Genomic DNA, 12,508 nt, shown 5'->3' on the forward strand with positions numbered 1-12,508 from the left:
ACATACATAACTTTGAGGATCCATCCCGAGATGGAGATCTGAAACTAGGTACATCTAAAATTAACTAATATTTGATTATGTGCTGTTTTCAAACTAAGAATAAAGAGTTTTCTTTTCTTTTTTTTACAGATGAGTACATTTGCTAAATGCTTTCCTACCGGCAGCAGAGGTGTGTTTATCCTCGGTGCTCTGGGGGCTGCGGACGGGACATGACAACAGCAACACGAAGGTATAACATTACACCTCATCCTTGAGGTTGAGTTGCACAACAATTTCTAATAAATATAAATTTATGAGGTAATAGTCGTGGCTGTCTCCCATTTTTTGACTAAGCTTATTTTAACGCTAAAATTCTAAAAAGTTGGCTAAATTTCCTTTGGTATTCTGGTATTTTCCTATGTACTTTTTGCATTAAATCGTATCTTTACTTTTTAGCATATTAAAAAGAAGAAAATGGCTTATTATCCCTCTCTTTCACTCACATTCACATCCTTGTCAGCTGACGTTTTGCTCCATGTTAATTCTGCTGCCCCCAAAAGGGACGGATATTAAATAATCAGCCGCATTTATTTGACAAAATTAGCTAAATTAGTCATTAACTCTGAGCTTTTTGGGTCATTGGGGGTAACCTTCCTATGGTTGAAGAAGGGGGAAGTAGAAGGGGGCATGTACAGAAAGTCCTTAAGGTTCTATAAAAGGTTGCTGCATTGACCGGTTAACCTCAAAACACCAGAATTTATTTACAATTATACAAAAACAAAATGAATACAGCAAAATAACAACAATAATAAAAGGGAGAAATATAAAAAAGGAAAAAAGGAATAAAATGAATTACAATTAATTATTAAATTAAAAAAATATACATATAGCCCTGCGATGCACTGGTGAACTGTCCAGGGTGTACCCTGCCTCTCACCTGTTAATGCTGGGATAGGCTCCAGCTTACCCGCGACCCTTAATGGACTAAGCGGTTCAGAAAATGAATGAATGTTTGAATGATATATATTAAAACATATAATAAATAAATATAAAATAAATACATAAATAATAGTACATAAATAAAAATGAATCAAGTGAATCAATACAATTAAAAGTAATAAGAACTCAAAACTTAAATGGAAGTAGTTTGTCCTAAATTTGTGAAAATAGGTGTCAAAGGGTTAAAACTCGAGGTTTGGAGCACAGACGGCGTCTAACTGTGGCCATTTTGGAGATCTTGCCTGAACCCTCTGCACTAAAACCTCTTATTTTGTTTTAATGTTTCTGAGTTGGAGATAATGTTCAAATATTGTACTATGATTTGGCAGGAGTTTACAAACTTGTTTATTTGTGCTATGTGCCATCTCCATTTTTTCTTCACCAGTAACACATATACTGATATTAACACATCTTAAAAGATCTTCTCTTTACTCTGACTCCAAATGTAGCCACATAGACCGTAAGGTTGCAGAAATATGCCCATTTCATTATGGGTATGCCATTTTTGAGCAGAGGCCTAAAAATAGGCACATGGTTCAAGAAAATGGAAACATGGTGAAATGGACTTAAATACTTTAAAAGTCTTTAAATCTAACTAGTGACAGTATGATTTAATGAGCACCCCTCCTGTTCATAATGGTGTATTGATCAAGTGTGTGTGCATTACAAAAGGGGAGGATCAATGTAAAGCATCTGTGTGTCTGAGAGAGGGAGTGGAGGATGGGGTCTGAATGAAGTGCTGCGTGCAGCTAACAGTGGGTAGAAAACATATTTATTATAAAAGTACATCAAATAGTCAACTATTTGATGTACTTTTCTACATCAAATGAATTGATGTATAAACATTTACTATTGTAATGTGTGACTGCTGGTCAGCATAATTAGCATTAGCTAGTTGCTAGCTGTCTTGCAAACAGGTAAAAGTCTTTCAACCTTGTCTCAGTTTGTCTGCAAGCTGTTGCTCTCAGCTTCAGAGGTTCCATGTAAATCATTCTGTAAATTTATATAGGGAAACTAAGCTGAGTACACTCTTTCAGCTCAGAGCGCAGCACCTGTAGTGGTCTGCACGTTTGCATGGGTGTTATATTTCCATCAATGCCCTTCAAAATTGGGAAATTTTCATGACTACAGCACAGGCATTTGACGTTTTCCTGCTTATCTCCCAAAGCCAGAGGTTAGCAGGTGTGAGGTTTTTTTTTTTTATAACCAGTGCTGAAAGAGCTTTAGTCAAAGCAGGGCAGTCAGGAGTTTGTGGGCTAATTTGCATATTAAATGAGGCAAAGGAGTATGGTTACATATAAGCCATTGTCAAGGATGAATTAATTATTTTTATTTCTGAAAAACTGGTGAGTTGAAGGATAATTTAATAATATGGACAGGCACTTTTTTTTGTATTATTTTCAACACTTTTTGGATATAAAACTAACTAATCAAGAAAATAAACAGATTGGTCAAAAATGCAAATAGTCATGAACAATAACCCTACAACTGGTCACGCTACATAAAACTTACCACAACAGAAGTTTAGTGAAATCTTGTTTTGCTTGAGTGACTATCAAGAAACCTGCTCTTGAATGTCATAACACACACAGTACAAGCTTAACTAACCATGCATGGCAGAAAGCGGGCAAGGAACAAAGAGCTATTACAGTGCATGCAAAGCCTCTAGAACAAACCTGGCTGCTACTTGAAAACGATAAACTCTCATATCACCACATCTTCGTCTACAAGCACTGACGTCAAATGTGTACCTTAGTTTACTGATGTGCACTCGATATGGGATAATGAGGGACCACTTGCTGCAAAACCAAAACAGAGGCAGACGTGCCGTCCCAGGGGAGAGCGGGACAGCTTCCATGAGAATTACACAACTAACAACTTTACCTGTTTGATGAAGACTTTTTTCAGTTCCAGTTTGTCAAACTGAGGGCACATGCTTTAAATAAAAAATTGTCTTTGATCTGCAGCCTGATTCAGCTCAGACGTCAAAGAGGAAATGCAAAGGGAAACCAATGGAGACCACACATTCAGTTCCTGTTCTCTAGTTATGTTTGAAATGAAGGAAGAGGAAATCTGAAAGACGATTCATCATCCACACATAAGAATCCATCATCTCTGATTTGCATTTATGGAGTTATTAAAGGTCTGTGTCTTCTTTCCCCCCATCTGTTCCATCAATCAACACATCTTTCATCCTCCTCCTTCATGCCCTATCCTCTGGCCCTGCTCTGCGTCCTTCCCCACACAGCAACTCCCTCCCACCTTTCTCTCCTCCATCTCCCCACAACAAATCACAATCTGTTTACAACCCCTCAGGCGCACTCCACAACTCTTCTGGCTCCAATTGCGAATCTATTTATACCAGACAATGCGGAGGGCTGGCGTCTCTGATTGGAGGCTCGGTTCGTCGAGTATATATCCCACGGTCTGACTGCCCGAGCTCCACACTCATTAGACTTAACACATATCATACTGAGCCCAGCAGAGATAAAAAGGTTGAGTTCTTCTTTTTGAAAGCAATGAAAAAAAAGATGAGGATATACTCTGCACAGGGTTTCACAGGCCAACATGAGAGGCAACAAGTAGCACATCTGTTGATTGTGGAAAAGAGATGAAGTCGGTTTACTGACTGGTCTTTGAGGATGAGATTCAAGCAAGTTTTTCCAAGTGTGAGAAAAGATAGGAGCTTGTTCTGATCTTCAACCTGCAGCACTACGATCTACTGCAACTTCTGAAGAGCCGAGACAGGGTATGGAGCAGAATAAGAAGGGCGTGGCGGAGATGATGGGGGAAACGTTTGAAGGTGCAGCGCGTCTTGTTCTGCCAAAAGCAAGCTCCTACTTGTCGCCGTCTTAATGACGTCACAAAACAGTCTGCAGCGCCACAGCTTAGGAGCAAAGATATAGCTGAGTTCAAAAAAGAGACATAACAAGACTTTGGGGCAGGTGAGGCGTGAAGGTTGAGGTGCAGTACGTGCGGAGGTCCATCTCAGCTTCTGCACGGGAGCTTTAATCGAGCATGTCACACCTCGCTGCCCAGGCTGACGCAGGAAAAGGGGATGAGAGAGAGAATGCAAAGCTGTGTTCATCTCAATGAGTACACAGTACACATTGTAAGCCTATTCAAAGCACACAAGCACCACCTAGTCCATATGAGATGCTGCGCAAGGATTCCTGCTAGAGATTCTTTTTTATTTATTGGTTGATAAAATTGTTTAATTTCTAATTTAAAGTTAAAAAAAAATCGAGGCAAAAGTTGGAGGCATCGAAAAGAGCACAAGCTTTTTGAAAAGAAGTCAACACTGCATCCACTAGCATCATAAGTCTGGGTATCATTTTAAATTTACTATCAGTATACCATCAAAAATTGTGCCCAAAGGATTGCAGCCGTGTGCATTTTAAAAACTCCAAAACAGGTGCACCCTCTAAGTCGCGTTACTAGATTTGGAAACAGTCCGGGTCAAAACATGGAGCCCCCTTGCAGCTCCGTATCCAAGACAACAGATTTTGAGAATAACTGATGAAGCCACTCCAGTGAATTTCAATATTTTATCAGCCTAGCCAGAGGCATGTAGAACATAACCCCAACAACATGAGACAACAGCGAAGCCTGCGAGGCTTTGACACAGGGGAAGGATGCTTAGGGTGAAAGTAAAAAATTGCTGTCTATTTGTTCTCCAGCAGCAACAGGCAGTGTGTTGTGTCAAACCACAGAACAGCATGGAGAGCAAATTCATGAATCAAACTTTCACTATTTTTATTTTTGTCTGGGAAAATCCAACTTGTTCTCTGAGCTGAAATGCATGGAGCAGTTTAAGCTTCCTCCTTATGGAATTAGAAGATGGGTTATGCATATATTACCTCACATTTATATCACCACTTTCACTCATCATTTTCATTGAAAGAGCAGCAGAATTCCAAGAAATAAAACAACTGTGCTGAGCTTTGATTTGTTCTGCACTACACTGAGAAGATGTACAATAGTTTGCGTTTTTCCTGTAAATTTCAGTTGCCCTTCCCCTTGAAACAACTGACAACAGCCTCACGTAAGCTCAAAAACAGAGCGCATTCAGACTGCTGGATTTTCATTCAGCAAAATGGAACAGTGCATAAATAAAACATGTGCGAGCCAGCGTGGTCTCTTCTTAAATCCAACAACTGTTACTAGACAAACCAATGACTGTTTAAATGTGAGCACACTTCAAAAGGAGGAAAACTACAATTAAACATCCAAAAATGATGAATGCAAAGTCACACAGGATGTGGTTGGTAGTGAAATCACGTACAGTAGATACACACACACACACACACAAGCTGTGATTTATACAACTAATGCTCACTAGCACACACACACTTAAAGAGTGTCCAACCTGTTGGGATGTGGTTGAGCGCAGATGTCTTGAGAACCTCGAGAGGCTGCTCCTTTCCCAGGATTCCCTCTGTGGGAGAAAGAGAACATTCCGCTTCAAAAATGGTTCGCAACATTGAGACGAGCTTCCAGCAGCAGACCTGCTAATCGGCAGTTAAAACAGTCAGAGCAATAGAGGAAGGGAAGCTTCAGGTCATCTGCGCCGCAGCGAGCGCATGCCATGCCGCCGCTCCAACCACCTGAGCTACTGCCTGATTCATGATCAGCAAGAGAGCGAGCTGTGGATTTGCAGAGCTGCTTGGCTGGAGGAGAGCTCTAAAATAAGCCTGAATTCTGAGGGGTGCGGAGCGCTCATCAGCTTGTGCGTGCTTGTGTGAGATGTTGAGGCTCGACTGATACTGACTGTGCTCAGCATAGCAAAATGTGGCTAGTAGCAGCAGCAGAGAGGGATGAGGAGGAGGAAGAGGAGGAGGAGGAGGAGGGAGTGAGAGAGGTAAAAATAGCTCACCCTTTTGTGTATAACAGCACATGCAGAGCACACACACACATGCAGACACAAAAAACACAGTATGCTCCTCTTCTGTTTGTCTGTATGTATGTATGCATGCATGTCCATGTGTGTGCATGTGTGTGTATGTGTGTGTGTAGGCTGTAATTATAGTGGCAACATGAAAAGGCTTTTGTAGCTTCTGAGCCCTGGGAAGACATGGCTATAAAAAGCAGAGCGGCAGAGGGGGTGGAGGATGAAGAGGAGGAGGAGGATGCATTGGGGGGATAGAGAGAAGAAAGAGGTAAGGAGGGGAGAGAGGATAGGGGGAGCAAGAAGGATGAGGTGATGGAAAGATGGAGGGAAAATAACAAAAAATGGCACAAAAACGGACGGAAAAAAAAAAGGCTGGAATTAACACACATCTCCAACCAGATCTGTCACTACTAACACGCAGCTTCTCTGTGCATGTATGTATTTTTAGTAAACACAAGCACCTGATCCATATATATATTCTGTGCACAAGGCTAACAAACATGCAATTATTTTTTAGGGGTGTGAGATAAAAAGCCAATGTGAAATCCCTTTGGAGGAATAAAAGGGAGGAAAAACAGGCAGTGTCTCACTGTCCGTGATCTATTTCTGGAATTCTCTGCAGACCAGACTGCCACACATTTAATTAGCTATGAAGCTGGAAGATGCATTTTCACGTTCATTTTGTATTCATCTTGCATCACCTTGCATGAATGGCTGCACCCTCACGCACAAATCCCTATGAGGTGGTGGTGATATTGAAAGAAATCTAATAGATTTATTCAGCTAGAAACGATTAAATGCCGACAAACATCTTAAAAACTGATGCCATTCAAATTGCACAGGACACTGTGGCTTCATTAATTTGCACACAGCCAGACTTCATGTAAAAAGTGAGGAAATGCTGCAAGAACCGGCACCTCACACACCTCTGCAAAACAAACTCAGCCACATCAGTGATAGCTGATATCTCTTGACGAGCCTATTCAAATGACACACTGCTGCATTTTGCAATGGAAATGAAGTGCATCTGTGCATGTGATGACACCTGCGGCTTTGGAGTAATTCAACGCCAGTTTTTGCCCAAATTGCCGGTAGCAGCTTTACATCTCCTACTTAAGTACCGTGAATTTGGGCAATAGATGTCTTTGTGGTTAGTTAGACCAAGCGTGTTAGCTTTCAGTCCAAACCACACAGTCGACACCTGACACACACGTGGAGGGAGCTTAGGTGTGTGCAAACGCACACATCAAAGCAAGAGACTGGGCCAGACAACGAAGGGGAGCGATAAAAAGAAGCAACAAGCCACATAAACAACCACTGCACACTTGCAGAGAAGAGGTGCCCTATACCTTGGCAACAGGGCCCATCAATCTTAAATGCAGCCTAGTTACCCAGCAGCTCCCCCCTCCTCCCTCATGCTCCCACTTTTCTCCTTCCCTCATATCTTTCTCTCCCTCTTTCCCTCCATTCTTCTATCATTTGGGTCCCGGTGGGTAAGCATCAGGAGACGGGGAGCTATAAATAGCCACAGCTACCCTCAGGCAGAGAGTCAGTCATCTCAAGCTAATGCAGCTACTGCTCATCAAAACATGTATGTTATGATCAGTGCTACGAATAAGGAGGACTGCAGGAGTAATGAGCTACCAAATGGTGGAGAGATCTGTCCACCGCCGCTAAAAGCAGTACAGTGTGGAGACGTTTGAACCGGTCTTGTCATTGACAGCATTCTGTATGTTGACAGAGGCCTTGTTATGCTGGGAGAAATGAGAATGAGACGTCTGTCTGTGCCACTGTGGCGTTTACAAAGACGGACAGTGACAGAGAAAGAGAGGAAGGATGCTCCAGCCTCATTACATTCAGTGCACTTCCGTTCTGGCTGCTTCGTCCAGGGTGACTCCAGTGAGCAAGGTGAACCAGACAGGAACAATACGATTAATCAAACACGCCTCTCCTTGAAGAGCCTTTTCCTCTTGGTCACAAATTTGCTTCCCGAGGGCACCGGCTGACGTCATGGCGACTGATAAAAGAGAATGGGTGACCCTTGTGTGAGCCTTCACCAGTTTGAGTCCCGTGAACAGTCGGAAACAAGCATCTGACCCTCATTTCATGCTGGTGGAGTCGGAAAAACAGTGGTAATGCAATTTGTTTAGTGTCTAAGTGCTTCTTTGTGCTCCTTTGTGAATGCCATCATTTAATATAAAATCAAAAATTAGTTGGAAATTGGTAATTACACTGCGCCCGTCGGTTGCACATCCAAAAGGCATCAGTCATGAGGTGGGTTAAGTAACGGGCCAAGAATGTTAAAAAAATGCACAGATGCTGCAGCAAGTACTGCAAAAAAATCAGAAAAATAACAAGCATGGGAGGGAGCACTTATAACAATAATTGTTTAGATTTTTAATTCAGTGTAACCACGACTTATACAGAGGTGTGAATGAGATTCATTCGCACATTCATAACTTAGGCTCCGAGAGTGCAGAGCTCCAATTCATAACACAGTGATCTGATTATCTGACTGTTAAATCTCAGCAATCAAGACTTTGCTATTTATTGTGACCTGTGCTGTAATTTGCCTTTAACATAATTAAACAGCTGTGTTATGACGCATGCCCAGACAGCCAAACTGGAAGTTCAGAGGTCTTGGTCAGCAGAATGGGAGGTGAGTTTCTGTTCAGAGCAGCCCACTTCACTGCCTCAGGTTAGCCTGAAACGAATGAAATATGCATGCCTTGCCATGTCTTCCCTCAGCCAAAAGCTTGGGTTGTTATGTAGAATGTAGATAGTGTCCATCATTTCCAAAAATGCCTTGCTGAACATTCAACACTTTTTTTTTTTGCCTTAGCCCATTTAAATGAGCTTTGTCCCAAAGAAGATGGCAGTGTTTTTGTACCATGTTCACATTTTGCTTCTTCCTTGGATGATAGAGCTTTAACCTGTGTTTGGAGATGACACGGTGAACTGTGTTCACAGAGTGATTTCTGGAAATGTTCCTGAGCCCATGCAGTGATCTCTATTACAAAATCATGTTCCTCTGAGCCTTGCGCAAAGGGCTGTCTCCCGATTTTCTGAATCCTACTATAATCTTATGCCCTGCTATTTCTTTACTTTTACTTTATTTATCTAATTATAAGAAACAATGCATATTAGCATTTTAAAACCCAAAGTCCCCCCAATTGAGGAACAGTGGGAACAGATGGTGCCAAACTGTGCCAAAATAGCCATTCTGAAGACCTTGCCTGAACTATCTCTACTAAAATCTCTCTAATTTAGTTCTGAGTTGGCCTTAGCAGAGATAATGTTAACACATTTTATTATGATTTGAAAAGAGGTTTAGAACTACAGCTGCATAATTCCACAATTATATTCGTATGTGTGTTTTTAGGCAAGACTGAAACTTTTTTTCATTGATGCTTTGTGCCATCTTTATTTATTCTTCACCAGTAACATGTGATATTTACACATCTTAACAAATCTCACAAGTTTTCCCTTTACTACGGGTCCAAAGGTATTCATAGACTTAGTGGTTACCGAGATATACTTATTTCATTATGGGTATGCAATTTTCAAGCAAAGGTTTGAAAATAGGCACAGTGTTCAAAGGGTTACTGATCATGGAAATGTTAATATGCAATATTATAGTATAGATTATATGTGATGAAGTATTCAAAGTCTACACAATTTTAGATGGAGGAACACAATTCTAAAATTACTCCACAGTTTGTAGAAGCCAAACCTCTGCCCATCCAAGAGACTCTACCTCTTTTAGGTGCCCTTTTTTTTACAAAATTATGTTACTGACGTTCCTGCTAATCAACTTAAGTAGTTGGGACACATTCCTACTCCTGTATATTTTTAATGCCACTTGCTTTTCAAGCTTTTTCTTGCACTCATCATCCCACTCTTTTTGAGGTGTGTTGCTACCATCAAACCCAATTTATGCTAATATTTTTCATGAAATATTAAAATGTTTCACTTTCAGTATGTTTTCTATGTTAGACTGTAAAAAAATTTTTGCTTCATGCGAGTTCAACTACATGTAGTTTAAGGTCGCATATAATAATGGTTATTTATTATTATTAAATATAATATTGAATCTTATGCTTAAGTTGAGACAACATTACTTTATTACTGTGTTGCATCAAGTTTTCTTTTGACAGCACTGTAGTATTTGGTGCCTTCTTTTTTTTTAAAGTTTACTTCAGTGATAGCTGAAGTGAAAACCACTGATTATCTACAGATGCATAATGGTGAGTGGGATACATGATACAGACAGACAACTTGTCCTTGAAACTGATGTATTGGAAGTTAGAGAATTGGCAAGCATAAGAATTTGAGTGACTTTGACAAGGCATTAAACTGTAATGGCTAGACATGTGGGTCATATCACCTGCACAACTGTAGCTCTTATGAGAAGTTTGCAGTCTTCAGAGGTCCAGACCTAACAAATTGTTCCAAGGAAGGACAACTTGAGGCTCTGGAACAAGGTCACGGCCAGAACAGCCTCAGTGAAGCATGTGGGAAGCAAAGGCTGGTCTGTGTTGTTCAGTCCAATAAGGGATGATACTAGTTCTAACAGAAAGGTGTAAAAAAACACAAGCACATTGAAGTTTGTGTATGTGGGGCTGTGCAGCCTCAGACCAGTCAGGCTCCCCATACTGACCAACGTCCAATAATAAAAGCACCTAAAATGGGTATGTCAGTGTTAGAACTTGACCATTCAGAGATCTGGTATGATTAAATAAATCAGGATTAGCATTCATCATACACCTTTGGGAAGACATGGTGCCAGGAAGAACTATGTAAAGAAGGCAAACCAGCAGAGGGAGTGTGATGCTTTGGGCAGTTTTCCACTGGGAAACCTCTGGTCCTCCAGTCATGTGCATGTAACTTTGAGAAGTTATGTACAGCCTACCTAAACATACCAAGTACATCCCTTTATGGAAAAAGTTCCCTGATGGTGAAGGCCTTTTATTTTTTAGTTTGAGGACCACCACAAGGGCTTCAAAGTGTTGCTTAAGAATCCAAATCTTCCAGATCTCAATTCATTCAAGCATCTGGATGTGCCGGACAAGCACATCTGATCAATGAAGGCTCTGTCTCATAACTTATAATGTTCTGCTGACAACATGCTGCCAGACACCACTGCCTCTAAGGGCAGAGCACTGTTTAGGATCTGGCATATTTTGCAATGACTCATATATTTTATGTTTCTGCAAAGATCATTCTCTAATACCTTTGCATAATAGTAGTATTTCCCTGATGCCCTGACCAGACATCCATACTTTGTGTCCAGCACCATGTCAGAAGCCACAAGGTGAGGGCTTCGAGGCAGCCGTGTAAACCATAATTGATGCTGACAGCTTGTTGGCAGAACACAGTGTATCCCGTTTCTCGGCTGGGACTAGACAAAAGACGCAGAGACCAAAGATGTGCCCTTTCCTTTCATTAGCTCATGTTCGCTCTCTTTGTCCCAACACCAATTAAAAACAAGGCTTTTCTAATGTACCCGGACATCAACATGTATAAATGCCATGATTGGGTGTTTGTTTATGGAGGATAGTGGTTGCAGCAGAATGTGGTGGGTGCTGTGCATCGCTTGCACAAGGACAAAGTGGAGCTTGTGCATGTTTGGGTCCAACAGTTGCACAAGAGACCCCCTGGGTTTGTCCTCTGATGGACTGTTCAGCCAAGTTGTGGCACATGGGAGGACAGGGCTGACGAACTGTCTGGCTGGCAAGAACCTCATCTCTGTTCACTGGGTTCAGCAAGGCAGAGTGGGTGCGGCATTGTGGGAACATGCCGCAGAGGAGTATTGTGCAATCTGCCACAATTTTAGCAATTTGCTTTTTTAAGGTCAGAAACAGCATGTTAGCACAAGTGGACGGCAGACAATGACATCAAGGCCTGAAATTACCCACGATGAGGCATGTGCGCCTATCACAAAAGAGACAGCGTTTGTGTGGCGCATGCTCCCATCCTGTGAGCAATTTTTATCCACACGGCAACAAACCGCTCAATCACGAAGAGGAGAATCAAAGCAGGAGACCAAAAATAATGATTGTTTGTTCGCCATGCATGCACGTGCGCATATCTGGTGTGTGTGTGTTTCTAAAAATAGTCTCAGGGATAAGCCGGGCCCTCTTTATTGCAGTGAAAGCTTTTAACCCTTTCACCCCTGGATTTAAGTGGTGGGATGTATATTTTGCATGCATTTAGACAAGAGGATGAAAAGAGATCACTTAAAGGCACTTGAGGACGGAAAGCAGGGCGAGAGAAATGTACATTTAAAGCATAAACATCTATAAAGTTTCATCTCGCATTCACATCTACTGCAGAAAGGCTTTTCCTTCCTCTCATTCACTATTTCCCAGCAGCAGACACTAACCTTTCAGTCACAAGTCAGTTCCTTACATCTCCATGTCACTGCTTAATAGTATCTGGCAAGTGAAATAAAAAGTAAATCCACAATATAGACTTATACCAATCTGAGATCTGTGTGTATACAGTACTGCAATGTTTGTCAAAACCAAGAGGCAAGACCAAAACGGTTCAAAAGGTGGAGGTGAAAATGAGCCATCACATCCAAAGATTAGAAAACAAAAATAATCGATTTTTTATTTTTTTTTATTTTGCATGTAT

The 12,508-nt window shown here is 41.3% G+C and overlaps 1 protein-coding gene across 3 annotated transcripts in view; it reads right to left on the reverse strand.

Moving 5' to 3' along the window:
- LOC121635506 (histone deacetylase 4-like) overlaps positions 1–12,508 on the reverse strand; it is a 66,829-nt gene that overhangs the window by 42,842 nt on the left and 11,479 nt on the right. For all 3 annotated transcript variants that reach the window (XM_041978710.1, XM_041978708.1, XM_041978709.1), the window contains exon 3: positions 5,348–5,416. In XM_041978710.1, coding sequence (XP_041834644.1) covers positions 5,348–5,416 — 69 coding nt within the window. The remainder of the gene's footprint in view (positions 1–5,347; positions 5,417–12,508) is intronic.

This window comes from Melanotaenia boesemani, chromosome 24, assembly GCF_017639745.1.
Source record: "Melanotaenia boesemani isolate fMelBoe1 chromosome 24, fMelBoe1.pri, whole genome shotgun sequence".
In the NCBI taxonomy this organism is placed as follows: Eukaryota; Metazoa; Chordata; class Actinopteri; order Atheriniformes; family Melanotaeniidae; genus Melanotaenia; species Melanotaenia boesemani.